This window comes from Dipodomys merriami, unplaced genomic scaffold (assembly GCF_024711535.1).
Source record: "Dipodomys merriami isolate MVZ:Mamm:240054 unplaced genomic scaffold, mDipMer1.0.p SCAF_1, whole genome shotgun sequence".
Taxonomy (NCBI): Eukaryota; Metazoa; Chordata; class Mammalia; order Rodentia; family Heteromyidae; genus Dipodomys; species Dipodomys merriami.
The window spans coordinates 123,527,176-123,549,069 of NW_027202270.1; the positions used below are offsets into that span (position 1 = coordinate 123,527,176).

The window sequence follows — 21,894 nt, forward strand, 5'->3', positions numbered from 1 at the left end:
CAGCAAAGACCTCTAAAGTTACAGCCCTGTAGTAGGCAATTCCTGTTTGGTGTCAGAGGCACACAAGGCTTGTAACACAAGTTGTGTTACAACTCTACTGCCAGAGCTACTAAGTATTTTCAGGCTTATGTCTCCAGAGTTCACAATTGAAGTCCAGGATAATAGAGTGTAAGTGTGAAGAACTTTATTCAGAAGAAAAGTATGTATCTCAAAGTTCACTACCTGCACCACTATCACCCTTCCTCTCTTCTTGGGGTGGCTGTCTATTGCTATGTCTTTGTCACTGTAACTGTCTCTGTTGCCCTCCACCCCCTGTCTCAGAATCTAGAGGTTTTTATACCCTGGGCTATGCCCTGATTGGTTGCCCCTTCTCTAATTAGGTATTCTGGAAGGTAAAATTTTATTGGTCAGGTCCAACAATTGGTTGTTAATTCCTAATTGCCCTGGGCGTCTCCACCTGACCCTCTCCCCAAGGGCTAGAAGGGGCTGAGGAGGAGCAGAGAAACCATGTTGCAGAACAATGTCTCTCTTGCATCTAGCTCCATCCTGCTAGGCTCCAGCATGCTATCCCAGGGGCTCTGATTCCTAAATATTTTTTCATTTTAATAGTGGGAAAGCAGTGACTAGGTTTTCAAATTCTAGACATTTTACATCCAAATTTACAAGATGGCTTCTGGGTAGCCCTCTGAGTTCATAAACTAGTGCTGCTTTTTTTTTAGATTTTTAAAAATATGCATTTTTCCCACTGTCCAAACAAAAACTATTCTGTTGTCAATCCTGTGGTCTTACCTCTGACCACATGAAGATGTCACAGTTCACAATAAATCTTCTGATTGGCCAACATACATCACAAGCACACACCTTACTGTGTGGGAAAAGTCAGTTGTTTTCTTGCAGAAATTTGTATAAGTTAAAAGAGAAGTCTAGTCTCCCTGCTATGGTTGGTGGTTATAACATAGAATTCTCTCTCATCTTATGTTAACATTATTTATACCAAATTCTTAATACTAAGAAGGACAGTGTAGAAACATAGGCTAGGCATTCCTTCCATGATCTCTCTTATCCATTAAATAAAATCGATGTTTTCTTAAATCTGTCAAAATTTGATAGTTATATCTAAGGAAAGACAATTTTAATTAATTTTCTAGTTCCAGAACAGGGTCTGTGAGTACATGACATCTACCCAAATTTGGGGAAAAAAAAGAAAAACAACAACAACATTGTAAAGTGTTCTTTTTAAAAACTGCGCAAAGTCCTAGCTGGAATAAAAGATGGAAATACAGAGAAAAGAAAGAAAATATGAAAATATTTTCCCCCAGAACTGACTTACTGTGTCTGTGTTTGGTCCAATGTTTGCATGAGTTTAACGCACACCCACGGCTTGAAGGAGGAAGCATACTTCTGTGTGTTTTGCAGTGTTTGGGTGTGATTCAAAAGGAAACATGTGGCTCCATTCTGCTTCTTGTAGCACTCAGCTAAGTAAAAGAAAATCCTTAATTCATACTAATGCTGTCACTATATGAGGTGATCATATTTATGACAGCATGAGATGAGAAAGAAACTAGGTCAATATATAGACATCCATTCTAGGCAGGCCAGGAAAGTAGAGGGAAATGGAACTCAGCCTCCAGGGAGGATTGGGTAGGCTCATTTGGTTGATTTGGGGGTTTGTCTTTTCTTTTTCTGTCAGTACAGTTTATATGCCTCCAGCAATGTTCTATCTGTGAAATGTACTTGGATGTTCAGAAGGAAATCTACATAATTATAAAAACAGAACCATAGGAATGCACACATCATTTTAAAGCGAAAAAGAACTGGAATCGAAGGTGAAGATGTTATTCTTTATCGCTTCATTTTTTGTGCTGAGTGGTCATTAAGGTAGCAGCGGTAAGTGGATTCATTGGATTTTTTTTTAATATCAGACTGTGAGAGTTTATAAAAGAAATTTGGGAGACAGAGAAAAGTACAAAGGTGGAAATACAAGTTCTGTGGAGATTCATTCTTCCAGTCTGTTAACTTACAATAGTGATGATTATAGTATAATAAAGTACTATGTACTCAGATTCAGGCTGTCCCATCAGACTTTCCTAATAAAAGAAAACAGAACTTTCTGGAGGACAGGAAATTCATCTATCTATACACTTAGAACAGTTCCTGACAGGACAGGAGCTAAATGACCAAATAAGTATACTAATTCTTTTAACTACAACCGAGTGCTGACTCTGCTGATTTGACTACTTTTAAGATGCATGTTTCCTTCCTCCCACCTGCGTCTGACCTGAGCTAAACTCCTCATCTCATACTCTTTGCTCTCTATGCTTGCATTTATTCTCAGTGAACTCCCTGAGAGACTTTTCAATTGTGAAAAGGACACACTATACGCAGCACTGGTCATACCCTCATGGTATTCTGGAAAACGACGTCATTCACACATCATTCCCAAATTCATTTTCCTCTCCCTCACTTCACTACTGAATGGGAACTTTGATGTTTAGCCACACCACAAACCCAGCTCCAGAAATGTGCATCTAAAGGAGCCAACATGAAAAAGCCTGTTAACCTTGGGAATTAGGCATTGAGTCAGGAGCAAATTAAATGACATCTGCTCCCACTTCAATAAATGTGATTTGCAGTCTGAAAGCCTACCTTTCAAGCTTTTTACTATACTCTGCCACTAGACATTAGAAGTTAACAGATCAGGGGATGGGATCCAGGGCTGGTGTGAAGCCACTCATCTCTGGTTTTAAATTAGAAATAGGGAAAATTAAATACTGACTGCAGAGAGGCTAACCGTGTTCCTCTATTATTTGAGATCATTTAGGGTTTTCAAGGAAGTGTGTTTGAAGACTTCTATTACAGCATTTATCATACACTGAAATATTAAACTGCATTTATCCAATGACTACTGCTCAGATGTACTAAATTTAAAAGGAGCTAAAGTTAACTCTGAAGCTCTTGCTCGACTACCAAAGAGCAGATAAAAACCCCAGCTTAGTTTCTTAGCCAAGGTTTTGTGTTAGAATATCTGAGAAAGTGGTATGGGATAATTGGGTTAAGTTGAGGAAAAAAACAAACACTGAGAGACAAATATATGTAATCTAAAATGAAAAATTTTTGTGCATTCTGCTTTAGTCAAGATACTGTGTTCTATTTCTAATGCAATGATCCATATTTACCTATCTTTATTCATTTACATTTTTACTGTATAATGTCTTATTCACACACACACACACACACACACACACACACACACACACACACACACACACACGGTAGTGCTTGCTATCATGTGAGTACTACTTATTGCTTGTTATTAAACCCAGGGCCTCATTTATGCTAGGCTAGTGTTCTACATCAAATTATACCTCCAGCTTCCTCATTTAGTGTACTTAACAGAATGCATTTACTAAATATACTAAATATCCAAGCAAATAAATATACTACTAAATAGACCACATCTAACCCATTCTACCTATAGACTATACTATGTTGACAAGGTAATTATCAAAAGTAGTATATATTTATAACATTAAAATAAAAGATCCTAGTATTTAAGTCCTTTTTCCTCCTCTTAAAACACAGGTGTCTACACATCCTCCTGAGTCTTCATGTGTTCTTCACCAAATGGAGGTAATCCTATCACTTTAACAGCATTGTAAAGAGAAAACACACTGATTTTTAACAAAGTGGTAGCATGCCAAAGGACAAAAAATTAAACAGAAAATGCACAAGTGATTACAACACTCTACATATCATCAGAGAAGGATATAAGTGTCTGCTGGGCACTAGTGGCTCACGCCTGTAATCCTAGCTACTCAGGAGGCTGAGATCTGAGGATAGCTGCTCAAAGCCAGCCCCCAGCAGAACAAAAAAATGACATCTCTAACCAACTAGCTAAAAAAGAAAGATGTGAAGATGCAGCCTTGAAAAACCAAAGGGACAGTGCTTAGGCCCTGAGTTCAAGCCCTAATACTGGAATGTATGTGCATACATACACAATATATAAGTTATCAGCCATAAAGTGTCAACCTCTTTATTATAAGAGCATTTAGTGATTGGGGTTTGGTAGTTGGCACTTACTAAAAGAGCTAGATAATTCTGTGAACACTACTAGCTTTTGTAGCCATCCATGCTAAGATAATAATGAGGATAATTAAATTCTGTGCCTCATTACATATTATTACTTCCATGGGAAGCTTGCTCTGTGGAGAACTTTCACATGAAAATAAATGCAAAGTGTCATCCCCAAAACTGAATCCAAAAGACAAGACACAAGGCCTGACAGCATCACCAGAAAAGGTCACCATTGGAAGATGCCTGTTGGTCTGTTCATGGGGTGCAGTGGCCAGATCACTTTTAGCACTCTTCTGCCAGTGGCTTGACACTGGTAGTTGACTGTCCCATTAAGACAATGCAGCTCCTTCAGTATCTCTTTAGTCCTAATGTCCAAGTCTCCAACCACAATTCCTTCAGCACCAAGAGCTGCACAGGATGGTAGTGTGCCAAACAAAACAACTTTATCTCAATTATTTTCAAAGTCTTTCAATGGTGACAGCACATTCATATGCATTCTCTCATTTTTGTTCTCCCCATAACCTTTTAAGATAGAGTATGTCAGACGTGTGTATACACACACACACAGACACACCTTCTCATTATTTACATAGGATAAATGCTAGAGTGCTACGATTATACACTGTGATCTCTGGCTTAGAGCAACACTCGTGTCAGTCAATAAAGAAAGAAATGCAGAATTCTGGACTCTCCCAAAACCCCCACTAGAATGTCATAATTATTATTAAGTCCCCATAAAATGTCATGGAACAGGTATGACACAAAGTTATGGAAAAATAGCTCTCCTACTTGTTTCAAAATCTCATTCACCTGTTTGGATTTCAGTTATACTTCAGCTTCTGGAGTTACCCTCACCCTTCAGCCAGTTCTTTCTTGCTCCCTCCCTTTTCCTCCTTCATCTTGTAAATGTATTCATGTATGTCCCAAGCTTCTACCCAGTTTTATCTCTGAGATCTTAGCAATCCCCAACATCTTGTGTCTTCCTAGGCAGTGATTGCCCTAGTGCTACCTGTAGCCCCCCAATCCCTTATCTGTGCTCCCCACACATTTCCAATTCGATATCCCAAGAGGCCGTCTTTGGAAGTTTTGTGTTTGACATCAATAAAAGTCAAACTCTTCCCTTATCGCATAATCTGTTTTTCTTATATGCCCTTTTTTGTTGTCATGATGGCTAATCAAATCGGTGTAGACATATCTCACTTCTCGCCTTTTCTGTCCAAACAGCTGACGGTATCTGTTGATTCTAACTCTGCAATGGCATTTAGTTTCTCCCTCCTTTCCTTCCCGTGGTCAGAGCCACCACAGAATAAGTCCTTTAAAATGTTTTCATGGACCTCCTGAAAAGATACATTAAAATTGCTTTCCATGAACTCACTCATTGGGAAAAATAACAAACGAACGTTCTTCCAGTGAGACGAATGATCTCCTTAAATATTAAGATTCAGCCTTTTCTCTTCTATCCCAAATGTACACTGTCATACCTTTGTGATCTATCATCAGTATGACATTGAAATCCTCCACAATCATAGCCTATAAATCCTCGAAGGAAAACACAAAATCCTACCTATCTACTATTGAGCTGCTATTGAGGACTCATTAGGTATTTTCAAATATGTTATTATAAATATGCACACTGACCTCAAAAGTGATATTATCATCATCTGCATTTTACAGAGAGCACTCAAATAAGAAAACCTGCTGCAGGCAGAGCAGAACTTGAATCATAAGCCACTTTCTTTAAAGCATGTGCTCTTAGCCTTGCCCTGGTGGCTCATACCTGCGATCCTAGCTACTAGAAGGCTGAGAGCAAGGAAGTCCCTGAGACTCTTATCTCCAATTAACCCTCAAAAAGCCAAAAGTAGAGCTGTGGCTTGCTTAAGTGATAGGTCACTAGCCTTGAGTCAAAAAGCAAAAAGGACACCATCTAGATCCTGAGTTTAAGCCCTAGTGAAGAAAGGAGGCCAGGTCTGGTCGGTGCCATATTGGCCACATGGTGGATGGTAGGGTCTGGCATCTTGTCCTCATGCTGGGGGAAGGAACCCCCCCCATCACCTGCCTCCCAGGTAATGGGACCCCTGGAGGCAGGAGCAGGCACTTGGCTGATAGGTTACTGAATCTGTCAGTCTAGACCCTGGGACTGGGAATTTCCTGAGGATCTGCCCCCAGCACTGACCTATTTTAGGCCTGGACCAGCCTAGCCGCTGGACTTCATGCCATGTGTGTCTCCGTGATCGTGTCCTGTGTCCTGTCTCCTGGCTCAAATCCAGTCATCATGAAGTCCCAGTTCTGCTCTCCATTGGAGCTGAATTGGCTTGTTGGTATAGTTCTTGATATTTCTTTCCTCTTTAGCATGTTTCCTAGCTGGGTTATGAGTATTTGCCTGCTGCAGGCCTTTGTAACAACTAGCGGCCTGCAGCCTGTTAACTGTATAATAAAGACTCCAATATTCTATATTTTAAGATGTGGCTTCTGGAATGATTTACCTTACAACACTAGTACCTGTTTAAAAAACAAAACATGTGCTCTTTCTTTTTGCTTTCCTACATTGTCTGTCTTTTCTCTCATGATGTTTATTCTGATCAAGCTGAACTTCTACTAAATTGAGGGTATTCTCCGTCAGATACATTTCTTCTTAAGTTTTCGCCAGTCAAAACCTGACCATCTCTCTGTACATATTTTACTGCTGGTCAGCCAGCAGAAGTCCGACCTTCCTTGGAATAGAGCTGATTATGTTTTGAAACACAGCAATATCTGAGATGTTTATTCTAGATGTAAATCTTCATCCCATCTCCAAAATCCCAAATAAATTGTTACTCTGCAAAAAGGTATTGAAATAAAACAATTACCACTACGCTATTGACTCTGCGACTTTCATTAGGAGGATAATCATAATTAAGAGTCACAACTGGATTTGAAGGAACCATTCAGCCATTTATTAGCAATCTTATCGTGGGAAAATTCTTTAGCTTCATGAAGCATTAGTTGCCTCATTTGTAAAATGAGGTATTAATAGTGACTACCTCATTGAGTGTCTGTGAGATTCTAACGAGATAATGTAAACATATTTCTTGCACAATGTCCTGTACCTGATACTTTGTCCATCCGCATTAGCAGTTATGATTGCTAGTAAATGTAATGTATCTGAAAGATATGGTCTTGAATAAATGTAGGAAGTAATCATCTATACCATTAAACAATCTGCCATCGTCTAGGAAATAGAGTAGGAAAAATAAACCAAATTGCAAAGGTTAACTAGAGAGTCATATATAAACTCTGAAACATAATTGCCAATCATGCCCAGTCCTCCCAAGCATGCACTGCCTTTAGGAGGGAGGACAGTGTGGAGGAATCAACAGGACTTCTCTAAATGTCTTGGAAGTGGCTCTAGCCTCCGTAGTTGTCATCTCTGGGCTGAGAAACGTCAGGTCTGGCTGTCAGTGTTATCTTTGAGGCTAATCCACTTCTGCAGGTCTCCCTGCCATCTATCAGGAAAACCTTAACAAGTTGGAACAGCAGAGGGCACAGCACAGGGGTCTGAGCAGAGGATTCGCAGAGTGGGTGGCTAATGAATTCCCCCATCGATGTGCGAAGCTTCCTTGCCTTCTGAATGCAGCTGGGGATCTGAAATCCATCATCTGTAGCTGCAGGGAGTCAATGAGTTATTTCTTGCCCTGGTACACTGAACAATAGTGCACGAGTAATGATTAGTAACAGTGATCAGTGGTGGACAATGAGATCATTCATCTCTGTGGCCTTGGTTAAGGCGGGCTTGTTATTAAGTCAGCACTTACTCACTGATACCTAGAGTTTGCCTGGCTCGTTGAGCTTGAGGGAAATCACAGATCTAAAAATGTCTCTGCTCTTTGAACTTGTTTGGCTCATTTGATGACTTCAGATACTTAGAGTAACAGGCCATCAGGCCAGTATTAAAATTGGGGACAGCCTGACTACTTAGAATGTTATTATTTTACTTGAAATCTTGAATGTGTGGCTTCAAGGTAGCCATTGTTTAGGAAAAGAAAGTCTAGTGTTTTCTGTGAATTAAAATCTTCCTTGAAGAAGCCAGGCACTGGTGGCTCACGTCTATAATCCTAGCTACTGAGGAAGCTGAGATCTGAGGATCACAGTTCAAAGCCAGCCCAGGCAGGAAAATCTGCGAGACTCTTATCTCCAATACTCAGAAAACCGGAAGTTGTATTGTGGCTCAAATGGTAGAGCACTAGCCTTGAGCTGAAGAGCTGAGGGACAGCACCCAGGACTGACAGAAAAAATAAAAAATGTTAGTTGAAGAAAAAGTGTTTAAGTATCAGTAGTATTCAAATCTATTCATAAGTGAAAGTTCAACAGCTACCAGCAGCCAGACAAAGTTTTGTGGTTGTTGTTATTTTTTTTTTATTTTTTGTGCCAGTCCTGAGACTTGAACTCAGGGCCTGGGAACTGTCTCTGAGGTTTACGTGCTCAAATGTAATTGTAGCCCCTCTGTACAGTATGTTCTCAAATAAAATAAAATACAATTAAAAAAAAATCTAGTACTCTCATAATTGAACCACAACTCTACTTCTGTTTTTTTTTTTTTAACTGAAGATAAGAGTCTCACAGACTTTCTTGGTGCTGTGCCCCTGTTCTTTGGTGGTTAACTAGGAGATAAGAGTCACATGGACTTTTCTGTCCAGGCTTGATTTAAACCACAATCCTCAAATCTCTACCTCCTAAATAGATGGGATTACAGTTGTGAGCCCTAGTGTCTAGCTTCTCTTCTTTTATTTGTCTTCTCTGACTCTTCTTCCTCTTCTGCTTCTGCTTTACATTTCTCTAGGGAGCTATATGCACATTGTTTTACGCTTAAAATAGATGCTTCAGGGCAGGGTGTGCCACATATTTACAAATGAGTGTAGAATCACAGGGAACACTGCACAGAAGGGAAATTGAAGGTTGGTACATCATCCTGTCACACCGGAAGAGACCTAATGCAGTTTGGTGAGTCATCAGGGGAGAGGCAGGGCTAACTTGTTCTGTTCACCGAGCCCAGGCCTTCTTCAGGAGCAGGCAACTAAATTCTTAATCATACACTAAAGTCGTACTCCCAAATCTGCAGTGAAAATATGATTAATTCTGAAAATCTACTTTAGATGAAATAAGATAGGATTAAAAAAATACAGTCCCAAGAGATTTATGAAGCTATTTGAAAGCTGGGCACCAGTGGCTCATACCTCTGAGGACTGCCATTCGTTCAAAGCCAGCCCAGGTAGGAAATTCCCTAAAACTCTTAATTCCAATTAATTACTCAGAAAAAAAACTGGAAGTAGCACTATGGCTCAAGGGGTAGAGTGCTAGCCTTGAGTAAAAGAAGCTCTGGGACAGCACCCAGCCCTGAGTTTAAAGAAAGAAAGAAAGAAAGAAAGAAAGAAAGAAAGAAAGAAAGAAAGAAAGAAAGAAAGAAAGAAAGAAAGAAAGAAAGAAAGAAAGAAAGAAAGGAGAGAAAGAAAAGAAAGGAGAGAAAGAAAGAAAGGAGAGAGAGAAAGAGAGAGAGAGAGAAAGAGAGAAAGAGAGAGAAGGAAGGAGAGAGAGAAAGAGAGAAAGAGAGAGAGGGAGGGAGGGAAGAAAGAAAGGAAGAAAGGAAGAAAAGAAAAGAGAAAAAGAAAAAAGAAGAAAAAGATACTTGAAATAAAACTTTATTTTCTATTGTTAAACATATCCTTCTCATTACAGATATCTATATACACATGCATATATGTGTGTATAATTATTATCTACTGGATTTTCTTCAGCTTCTGAGTTTGTTTCATTTGGTCAGTTAGTCCTCAGGAAAACTTGCAACATGGTACTTTTTATGCCCCTTTTAAAAGAAGCTCCAAGTGGTAGAGAGTGCTTTGCTGAAAGCCAAATAGCTTACTTGGTACTGAGAGCAATGATACTTGAATCCAAATGTTTTTATTTCAAGTTAAGGGCTTCTCTCTCTTGTGGTATGTGGTCACTCAAAATCATGTATGGAATCAAAACCAACTTTTCTAGGTAGAAGTCTCATGGCATAAAAGAAGAAGTCAGAACACACACACACACACACACACACACACACACACACACACACACACACACACACACACACACACACACACACACACACACACACACACACACACACACACACACACACACACACACACACACACACACACACACCAGCTCCCATGCTTATAGCTGCCTGAGGTCCAATTTATATAAGTAGTCACTCATCCAATCCCGGCTTCCATTCCCTTCTCCCACCCTTCTCCAACTCTTCTGGGATGGCACAGCTAAGCTGGAAGCTGCAGGGAGAATGCCCAGCAGGCCCTCTCTGCACAAGTGGCTAATGATCTGGAAAAGCTCCTAAGCCCAGAAAACCCAAAGAGGCTTTTTTCACTAAGAACAAATAGCAATGAAAGGAAATACAAAGCCAACCTGCGGTGCACAGCACTCTGTGGGAAACGAAATTGCATCTGCTGGGCACCTTTGTTGTTGCCTTGTTCTTTTCCTCTTCACTTGTGTTACCAGACTCTAAAACACCAACATTCCTCAGTACTCCACTGGAGAGTGCCTTAAATGAAGTCCAGGAATCAAATCCACTTCTGTCAATGGTCAAATCCAGGGATGAATCTAAATTGACAGCCACCTACGTTACTGGAGACCACCACAGATAGCTGTTGATGAGCTACTGTAAATAGTCACGTGGCAGCTGCCTCCAGATCAGCAATTTACAGATGCAATATATGTAACAATCATTTATCACATCTGATCTCTTTAAAATAACCTCGGTATTATGCAAACCTAACTATTCTAATAAATCCCCATTTTTTTTCATATTTGACCCAGACAGGATATCTCCAGTCTCTTTCCTGGATTGTCTAGTTTCTGGAAGGAGAACTTTTTGCCATTCTAAAAAGCCACCTGTCTGGACAGCCCTGTCTTCTCAACCCTGGTTTATATAAGTTTCTACGTGGTAAGTTGGGAAGGAAGTAGGTGGAGAAGGTTCAAGATTCTTGTCAAGCAAAACAGATATCCCGACATAAATTTTTACCTTTCCTGAAATGCTCAAATTTAAAAAAAAAATGAATCCAAGAGGATTTACTGTAAATTACACCCAGGGAAAAAGAAATTAATAGGATGTCTTTTTTACACCCAGCATTAACTACATAAAGAGAAGCTAATTGTTGCCCAGCTCTCGGCGACCTCTATTTGATAGGTGTTGAAAGGAGATTGTCAAGAGCTGCCTGAGAGCACTAGCAAACACTTGGTGGTAATCCTTTCTCTGCTCCTATTCAATTTCTTCCCTCTTACCTAGATGAAGGTGAGTGTAACATGACATAGCTCCATCAAGCCTAGATGTGGGGTCAATAGGCAGATGCCACTCATGAGTAATAGCAGCTTCTCTCCAAATACTGCACAGATTAACTCCTCAATAATAGATTACACAGGAGGAAAACTTACATTAAAAAAAGTATTTAATCACACAGCCCTAAGATTGTCTCCCTCCAATACCCCAACAAAGACTGTATTCTCTTTGACAAACGCATTCTATTCATGGTTTAATTGCCAATTGCAACTGACATAGAAAATACTATTATCCTAGCCAGGTGCTGGTGGCTTCTACCTGTAATCATAGTTACTCTATATCTCTATCTCTGTCTGTCTGTCAGTCAGTCTACCTATCTCCCCCACCTCTCTCTCTTTTTCACACACACACACACATCCACACATTCACTCTGTATATTTTTCACAATTATCAGCCATCCTCAAAATGATGAAACTTCACCCCCATGTAACCCCAGTTGGGACAAATTTGAGAGGGTCTCTATTCTTTCTCCTTGTCAAGAAATGTATCCTGCTGCCCTGGTACGAATATGTCTCCTCTAAAATGATGGATGGGAAGCTTAATACTTGATGCAGTAACATTGGGACGAGGGGCCTTTGGGAAGATAAGATAGAACAAAGGATTATCTGGATCGCCTTGCTCTCTTCTGTTTCCCTGATGTGTGAGGATGTTTAGCATTCTCCCCTTTAAAATAAACAGTGTTTAAGGCCCCATCTCAGAAGCTCAGGGATGAAACTAACCTGACAGTATCTTTGACCTCCCAGCAACATAAACTATGAAAAACAAAGTTGTCCTCTCAAGTATTCTGTTAGAACATTACAAAATGAACCAAGACATGGGGCTGTGTGACTTTCCTGATTTTCTCTGTAGAATTTTCTTTTTCTAGTCAAACTAGAATGTGAAATGATTTTTTTGTTTTTTGCCTCTGGCTCAATTCATTTCACTTTTACCCATAGCTTCTAATCTCTTTTCTTTCTGAGTAATTTTGTTTGTTACAAAGAAACAAAACCAGTCAATAAACAAAACCACTGCTTACACACTGTAAAAGTTTTATACAGTAACTTAACTGATATTTACGGTTTTATTTTTCCTGATGGATCTATTTAACTGCTCAAAATAAGAGGCTGGTTTTGTCATGAAGATGGTCTGGCAGAAATTGATTTCCTTTATTCCCAATTATGGTAAGGATTGTAGACCCAGAGACAAGATCACTAGCAAGTAAAACATGGCTTCAAAGGATTAGAACACGAGGCCCAGGCCTCATGAGGCCTGTCAGATTTAACCTGGAACTGTGAAGAGTCTCTACATTGGAGGATCCTCTGTAGAAAAATCTGCTGGGATTTCCCAGAGTGTTCACACTATGGTGCCATTACTGGATTAAGTTCATATTACCCTAAGGAAGTTCTAGAGATCTTGATGGAATGTTTCTGGTTCTCTCGCTTTTGTAAAGAAAGTAGCTTACACGTGCGTCTATAGAAGGGTCACCCTAACAGATACAAGCAAGTGCCTATCACTTGAACCCCCCAAATATATTTACAAGCATTCACTTTGGGAAGCACAGCAAGAAATGGCAGAACTTCATGATGGCAATATGTTATTTTATTCATATAGAATATTGTATGCACATAATGCCAACAACACATAATATTCTGGGATGGTCTACCAGTTCCCAGTATCTATACATCAATTTAAAAAACTTCTAATTTCAAATAAGCCATAAAACAATAAAAATCACTTTCTTTTCTTTCCTTCTTCCTTTCTTTCTTTTTCTTTCTTTCTTCCCTTCTTTCCTTTCTTTCCTTCTTTCTTTCTTTCCTTTTTTCTTTCCTTCTTTTCTTTCTTTCCTTTTTTCTTTCCTTCTTTTCTTTCTTTCTTTCCTTTCTTTCTTTCTTCCTATAATGGACTTTACTCAGGGAGTAGAACTTGCCAGTCCTTTTGAGACATTTCCCAGCCCTTTTTTGCTTTAGGTTTTTTATTTTTATTTTTGCCTCTGAGATTGTCCCTGAGATTGAAAACATGTATTAATATGCCTACCTTATTACTTGAGATGAATCCTTGTTAACGTTTTACTGACACGAGCCTTGACACATGATTCTCTTCTTCTTTGCCTCCCAACTAGGCATGAGCTAAGATACCTGGCCCCAAACCCCTTTCCTAATCATAAATCTTCCCTCCAAAATGCAAACTGGGAAAGATGGGTAGACACTAGTAGCACATTGTCTGAATTAAAAAGATGCTCTTGGCTGTGCCAAATCATATTTTCCTTAGTAAGACACGCTGAACAAAACCCGAAGATAAATCATGGTGCGAATGCAAGTGAGGAGGTAATAATAGCCTAGCGAGGCAGCCATGGAATGGTCATTAAATTCTATGCAGCATAAATCTCACTGAGTTTTTGTAAATTATGAAGGTTCTTAGAGGCCAAATAAAGATAAACCATCATAACTATAACTGCCTTTCTCTTCGCTTCTTGGCATGGCTTTTTGCTATGTCTAAGCTCAGGCTTATAGCAACATATGCTTCCTGAAGTGTGTGAGAAGGAATTAAAAATTCTTCAGGAATTAAACATTCAAGACTCCCTCTTCTTCCCTTTGAAAGTGATCATTTCTAACCCGTCCTTTCCAGGTTCCTAAACAAAGGAATTGCTCTGTTTCCAACCAGGACCAGATGTGCTTCTAACTCAAGCCTTGTAATTGGAATGATTCCCATTTCCACCGTGTGGTGGGTGGAAAGTTGGTTGCTTGAGGGGGATACGAAGGATCTGGGCTTTCTACGATGCCACCTCCAATCCTAGAGAACCAGTAAGGAAATCTTACATATTGCTCCTGTCACCCCAACTTCCCTCCCGGGACTTGTGCTTAGCAAAACCCATTCAAAGATTCCAGGTCAGTATTCCTTTTCCTCTTTCCGAAGTCAGTGAAAATCCCCTGTGATCCTTTTTCTGAACTGCTTTTTTTTTCTCTCCCTGCTATTTAAACTGAATTCTTATGGCTCCAAATTAAATCCATTCTTTCTGGCCGTGTCATCACTAACTAATGAGAACAATCCCTCTCTTTGCTCTTGGAGGCTATGCTTGGGGGGGTACTTATGAATGAGAATCATATCTTTCTTTAGCCTACTTTCTTAACTGCAGACTGCACAGGTGATAAAATGGGTTAATTGTTGCTATAAAAATATTTTCTATCCTCATCACGAACTCATATTTTCCTCCAGATCATTTTAATTCCTTCCAGTGGTACTATACTCTTACGATCTGCAGGGACTGAAAGTACAGTCCTATTGGGCTCGTGGATACAAGACTTAAAGACAAATATCAATATACAATATGCATGGGTCACTTAACTCATCACTGTACTGTCTCTTGGCATTATGACCTCAGTTTTCAATCACAATTCTTTACATCTCCAGTTACATTTGCAGTGTGGTGTTTATGATAAAACAGAGGCCTGCAAGACCCTTCACAGCACATAAGCCAGCCCTCAGACTAGGAGATCATCTACCTTCCAGTTAGAATGTCCATTTGCTACCTGCACCAGGTAAGTAGAGTCACACGAGGTAAATCCTTGTGTACAGTGATCTGCTAGACATGTTAAGCCACACAGCTAAGAATATAGAAGAGAAGGATTTCTTTTTCCTTCTCTGTATTACTGGGGAGGGAGCAGGGAGGCATTTCTAATGTATTTTACTGAGACATGTATGAGATATGTATGGCAGTTCATACAATAGAAGGCAGTTTTCATAAGCAAGTGCATCTTTGCCCGATCTGTGTACCGTGTTTCTTAGACTCACCAACTCAGAACACCAGGAAGACAAGAGAATCCAGGCTAAAGCCAGGTACTCACTATGTGAAGCTGGAGGAAGTCACCGAGTCCTGGAGCGCTGTCGATGCGGACTAAGATGCCATCCTTCACAGTGGTGCTGAAGCCCACAGCAAGCCGGTCAGAGCGTGTGCTGGGCCTGTCATTGGCCGGCCAGGTGTACAAGATGAGGCCACCACTCTTCCCAAAGATGTATGTAGCACCAGCTGGGAAAGGAAGGAGAGAAAGAGACATTAGACAACTGTATTGTACATCACCAGCACTAGCACACTATTGAAACTACAAAATGACCGTTCAGCACAGGATTTAATTTCAGAGGGAGATGGCTTCCAAAAGCCTCAAAAAGCATTTTTGACTTCAAATTAAAGATGGCAGAAAAAGAAATGAATAAAAAATACGGATGATGGAAAGATACTCCTAACATCATTAATTGCCACTGAAGAATAGCAGAAGGTAAATACCAGTCTATGTCTAAAAGTTTTGGTGCATTGTGACAAACAACTTAACTCTTCTGTCTTTGGAAACCGCAGAATTAAATTTTCCATCTTGTCTAGGATAGCTAAAAAAATGAACACTGTGTTCCCCCCATCTCTTAACTATCAAAGTATTCTGGTTAGTAGAGCCAGGAGCTTCCCAGGGATCCAGCCGAGAGACATTCCAGGAAAGGCATTCACCACAATGAATGCATGAGAAAGTACCAAGGCACCGTTTCTCTCATGCTTGTATTGCCTTCCACCCTCTCTGAAAAGGAAACTGTGGCTAGAGGAGACCAAGTTAAGCAGGTTGAGCCTTCCTTATGCAAAATACCTGTGACTGCAAGCATTTTGTGTTTCAGATATTTTGAGATCTTGTAATGGTTGTATAGCTAGAATGTTGTGGAGGACAACAACTCTAAGCACAAAATTCCTTTATGTTTCATATATACATATATATATATCTGTATATCTATAGATATCGAGATATAGGCCTATATATATCTAGATATGCCTATAGATACTATATCTATACATATGTATCTATAGATACTATAGATATATATCTATAGATATATATAGGCCTATATCTATGTACATATATCTCATACACACAGCCTATAGGCCATTTCATGTGGTGTACCTGCGGTTTGATGGTGACACATGCTATAAAGATTGTTGTGGAATTTTCCCATTGGTAACATGCAAACAAAGATCCCAATCATGTAGTATTTTGAATTTGGGAATATTGGTAGCTAGGAATGCTGAACTTTTATGACTTAAAGGATTTATCTATCTTTTTTGGAAACGTGGTAGCAAAATTCATTTCCATTTATGTCCATTTTTGAACTAATGAACTTTTCCCTAGTGGTATTATTTATCAAGATTTTAAAATAACAGTTTCCATCTTCTTCTTCAAACTAAGTTTCAAAGGGAAGCTATAGAAGAATGTAGGAAAAATAACCCAGGATAGTTAATTTTTTCATAGCGTTTTTGTCAATCACATCTGGTAGGTTTAATCAATGCTTTTATTTTTATCAGTATGAACCCAGAAGTTACTAAAATATATTTTTTAAACTTCTCACACAAGAACAAACAGGGAGCAAAACATGAAAAATATTTTCATTTCAGAAAAATGTAAAGTCTGTTTTAAGCAACAAGTTCTAAATTCTGAGTTAGGAACAAACACAGATTTGGTAGCCAAACTAGATCATCCCATTGTTGCCTCTCTCTGGAGTTTTTGGCCTGTTACCCATAGCAAGAAATTCCATATGCTGCATATATCAAAGCCCAAAGAACATTTGGCAGAGACTTTCTTGTGTGAATCCTAGGGAACATAATCCAACACTTCAAATAGTTTTAAAACTATATTAAACAACCATCTGGATATTTTCAGCTAAAGACATCCTAAGATAGCTCACTAGAAACTTCAAGTACTGGTCAGATTTATTGTCAGAGCTCATTTATAGAAAGCATTGGGTAGAAGAATGTGGGCTGAAGAAGAAATGTGCAGCTTGCTTGGAAATAATAAACTCCTTTGAGGCTAGAATTAGGAGGAGTCTGTGTCAAGTGTCATCCTTTTTGTTTTTATTCTGAGGTCCATGGAGGTTTAGTTCTCTTTTTTTGGAAGGTCACTATTCTCTTGCTTCAGTGTGCTCATTTTGTGTACTTCCTAGTGGTAGAACATTGATTTCCTTTTATGAATTTCTCTAGCCTTAATGGCTGGTCTCTAGAAAGCCATCTGGGGAATTGGGATTGTGGTATGCAAAGTTTATGATAAAGTCTATAGGCCAAACAATGTCTGCTCTGTACTATCCACAAACACCCACAAAGCTTCTTAAAATTAGAAATGTGAGTGAAGTGATTTATCCTAATAGCTCCACATCTGTGAGGAATTTTAAAAAGTCCCTTTGTGTAGACAATAGCAGATGTCATGACTGGTTCCTTTTATTATTCTTTATTTGAAAAACCAGAGGTTATAAAGCAATGAATGTATAAAAAAATCACCAAAAATGCAAATCAGCCTTGACAATTCATGCCCGTTTATGAAATCTCACCCAATTCTATCACCAATACATAGTAGGCTCTGCTACAGAGTTATGTTCATACTCCATAAAAACAAAACAAACAAGCCAAAGATCGATTGCTACAAACTATATATGCACTGGTGTTGCCTTGACTTGGAAACTCCAAGGCACTGCCTTTATAATGCTGTTTCCATCTCCTGTTTATCACCAACTCACCTATTAATTTTGGGGGAGATCAACAGGACATAATTATGGTCATGTTTAAGATTTATTTTCGATATCAAAATAAGGCACACATACATGTGCTTCTTCGCATATACAAAACAAGGAAATGTTAGTTAGAAAATATAGTTGACTACTTGAAATCCATCTATACATTATTTTCTCCATTAAATAATTATAGTTCAAATGGATTCCCCCCCCCCAAAAAAAACCCTCAAAGTCAATACTTGTTAGTTATTTGTTCTCAGTTTTCTTAAATGCAAACTAGCCTACCCAGAATTAATTTTTATTTTTGTTAAAAATAAGCCAAGTTTTAGAAATATCTCCCAGGGGGAAACCTGGGAGAGCTAAACTGAAAGAGAATTAAATATATTACTTGTGAATGAGTATCGCAGATAGAATGGTAAATTAATAAACCGTACACTTCGTGTTCAAAGTTATGCTATATAAAATTGGATCACAAAGCAAGATGTTAGAGTCCTCCAGTCTCTTTGAACATGACTCAAAAGGTAGTGAAAAATCTCCTGACAGTATTGTATGAGCTTTCCTCTGTTACTTCAGGTTCTTTATTCCTTTCTTTGGTGGGTAAGGGCTTGAACTCAGGGTCTCATGCTCTAACTTGGTTTGCTTATGTCATACCTAGCACTTTAACACTTGAACAACTCTGCCAATCCAGCATTTTGCTAGTTATTTAGAAATGGAATATTCTGGACTTTTCTGACAAGGCTGGCTTAAAATCATAATCCTCCAGGTTTCCATCATCTGAGTAGCTAGGATTAGAGTCATGAGCTACTTAGTTCAGGTCCCATATTTCTATTTGATTACTCCATTAAGCGTCTCCATAATGTAAGTTTTTTGTCTATAATTCTTTATTATTATTATCTTTAAGTAGCTATACCAAGAAATTGCCATTAACAAAGCAGTTTATGAATATATTATATCTTAACCATATATTTTTATTGTAAGTTTATAAATACTTTTAGAAAATAGATAATCAGTAACATAAAATGAATTCCACCAGTAGACATGATATTAAACTAAAACCAATTAGAATATAGCTAACAAAATCAAAATGGGCAGATTTATGGCGTTGATGCTGACAAGTCCCTTTGAGCAAATGGAGACATAAGGCACAAGAATTTACTAATGATTGCTTAACGAATACAGTCACTCATTTTTAAGATTTAGTTTGTTCTATGGTTCCCTTTCTTTTCCCTATTCACCAAGTTGTTTGGAGGTTATATCACTTTCATTTTTTTCCTAACAGTAAGAACTAATATTTCCGTAGTTTTGAGTAAATTTCTTTCCCTTTTTAATGAAAATATATGAAATCATACATAGTAACAGATTTCATTGTGCGATTTCCCATACATGCATATCATCTAGTTTGATCATATCCATCTCATCACTCTTTCTCATCCTTGCCTCCAAGAAAAAAACTGTAGAAGTCACTAGAAGAGGGAAATACCTCCCATATTCATGGATCAGCAGAATAAATGTGGTTAAAATGGCCATACGACCAAAAACTATGTACAGATTCAAGAGAATCCTCATAAAGATTCCAATGATATTCTTTCAAGGACATAGAAAAAAATCTTAAAATTCATATGGACATACAAAAGACCTGACACAGCCAAAGCAATCCTGGGGGGCATGGAGGGCAGTTGTAGAGCAAGGCCAGAGATATCGCAGTACTTGTCTTCAAACTGTACATCCACAGTAACAACTACAGCATGGTACTGACACAAAATCAGATCTACTGAGTGACTTTCAAATTACCTCCTCTAGGGGTTGTCTCATTTAATGCCTTTTTGTTCAAGAGTCTCTGAGGTTTCAATGGTAAATATTATTGTTACTATTTTAACTAAAATGTAAATGAAGACTTGGAGGGATTCAGCAACTTGAGCTGGTGCTAACTGGCAGAAGTAAGAAGAGAATCAGATTCCTCTTTCTTGATCTTCCCCCTTTCCCTTACATCAGGCTGTCCTACTGAGCTAGGGTTGACACTTTTTATAAAGAAATCCCTGGCAACCAAGGGTTCCACAAAGAGCAAGAAAGAATGAGTGGCAGATAGAAAAAGAGAACAAGGCCTGAGCATTATAGAGGGTCAGTAGGGAATAGAGGGCAAGTGATAAAGATTTCACCCACAGCCCTCCAGTGTATTTATTGAATGGCTGGTGTATTGATGTACTTTGTCTACTCTTAATTTAAAAAACAAACAAACAAAAGAAATCAATGATAAGGAAGTATTAAATAAAGCAAACTTAAGCAAATGAAATTAACGTAAAAAGCCTATCTACTAGTTCAAGAACATTCTTTTTCTCTGGCAAAGAAATGGGCATAATTGCTGGTTAGTAAACTGAGACACAGACAGTATCTAAGTCCAATTAATCTCAGGGAGAGCCAATCTCCATTTATTACTCCATGCTCAGGAAAGGTGGAGGATTTCTCCATAGGTGACAATCTCTGTCCCTCTCTTGAAGGAAAAGCTAAGTGTACATTAAGTCAAAACAAACAAACAAAACATTACTTCTCAGTCCACAGAGGCAACAATTGTTAGTATGTCCTAGGACAAAAACTAACTTTTTAAAATAAAAAACCTTTCAATAAAGCCAATACTGGTTCAACAGAGTATGAAATCTACTCATACATATGACGAGAGAAGCTCTGTGCAATACAGTCCCAGTCTCAGACACAAGAAGAAATGGAATTCTATGAACAGTTATGCTGTGAGTAAAAATAAAAGTCCTTATATAATTTTAGTGATAAATATCATCAAAGGAGAATATTCTTCATGGATATAATATGTTTTGGTAATCTTTCAAATAACCTTGGAACTGCTGATGAGAATACTGTTATGGATTTTTTTCCCCAACAGGCAATAAAGAAGAAACAATTAAGTGTGCTGTTTCCAAATCTGAACCACAGACTGAGACAACTTATTGCTCTGTTATTTTACTCCCCAAAAGTTGGAATTTTTAAAAAAGCGTATCATTTCCAGATACATGGAACAATGCTGACAAATGCACCCAGACCTTTCCTTATCATAGAGAGAGTGATGTTTTCAGTAATACATTATTTCAGAAAGATCTTACATCAGAAAATCCACAAAGGAACATCTATAGATTTTCTTATTATTACTCCCTAAACAATATAGGTACAACTATTTACATTGCATTAATTGTTATAAATAATCTGCAGATGATATAGAGTCTATTGGAGGATTGCATAGATAATATGAAAATACGTCATTTTGTAGCAGCATGCTTGAATGACAATGTAAAGTAGGTAAGGACAGGTAAGTCAAGTTTCATTGAACAAGATTTATGTTCTGAACTTTCACTGTATTGATAGATCAGTCCTGGAAACTCATCTGAATTTTCTTTCTTCGTGTGTGTGTGTGTGTGTGTGTGTGTGTGTGTGTGTGTGTGTGTGTGTGTGTGTGTGTGTGTGTGTGTGTGTGTGTGTGTGTGTGTGTGTGTGTGTGTGTGTGTGTGTGTGTGTGTGTGTGTGTGTGTGTGTGTGTGTGTGTGTGTGTGTGTGTGTGTGTGTGTGTGTGTGTGTCCTGGGCCTTAAACACAGGGCCTAGATGCTGTTCTTAAGCTATTTTGCTCAAGGCAAGTGCTCTACCACTGAAGCCACAGCTCCACTTCCAGCTTTTCTAATGATAACACTGACTAATCCAGCTCAGCCTTCTGTTATTTCACCTCACTTTGGAAATATTTTGTAAGCACTCCCCAACTAGGGTTCACAACATTTCTTGTGTTGTAGTAGAACACAGAGTTCAATTTATAAGCGATATCTAGCTACAAAGACTTTTGAATGATTTTTTTTCCTCAGAAAATTCTTGGCAAGCTCAGATAAAGGAATTACACCCATTTTGAGTCATGCTGCTTGGTGCCACACTTCAGTTCCTAAGTTATGCTGAAATT

General features: G+C 38.6%; 1 protein-coding gene across 32 annotated transcripts in view; it reads right to left on the reverse strand.

The window, feature by feature from the left end:
* Positions 1-21,894, reverse strand: part of Nrxn3 (neurexin 3) — a 1,574,539-nt gene that overhangs the window by 338,655 nt on the left and 1,213,990 nt on the right. For all 32 annotated transcript variants that reach the window (XR_011373379.1, XR_011373377.1, XM_070028703.1 and 29 more), the window contains one exon: positions 15,265-15,446. Coding sequence is in view for 30 of the 32 variants with exons in the window: in XM_070028703.1 (XP_069884804.1) it covers positions 15,265-15,446 (182 nt within the window). In the remaining 2 variants the exon portion in view is untranslated. The remainder of the gene's footprint in view (positions 1-15,264; positions 15,447-21,894) is intronic.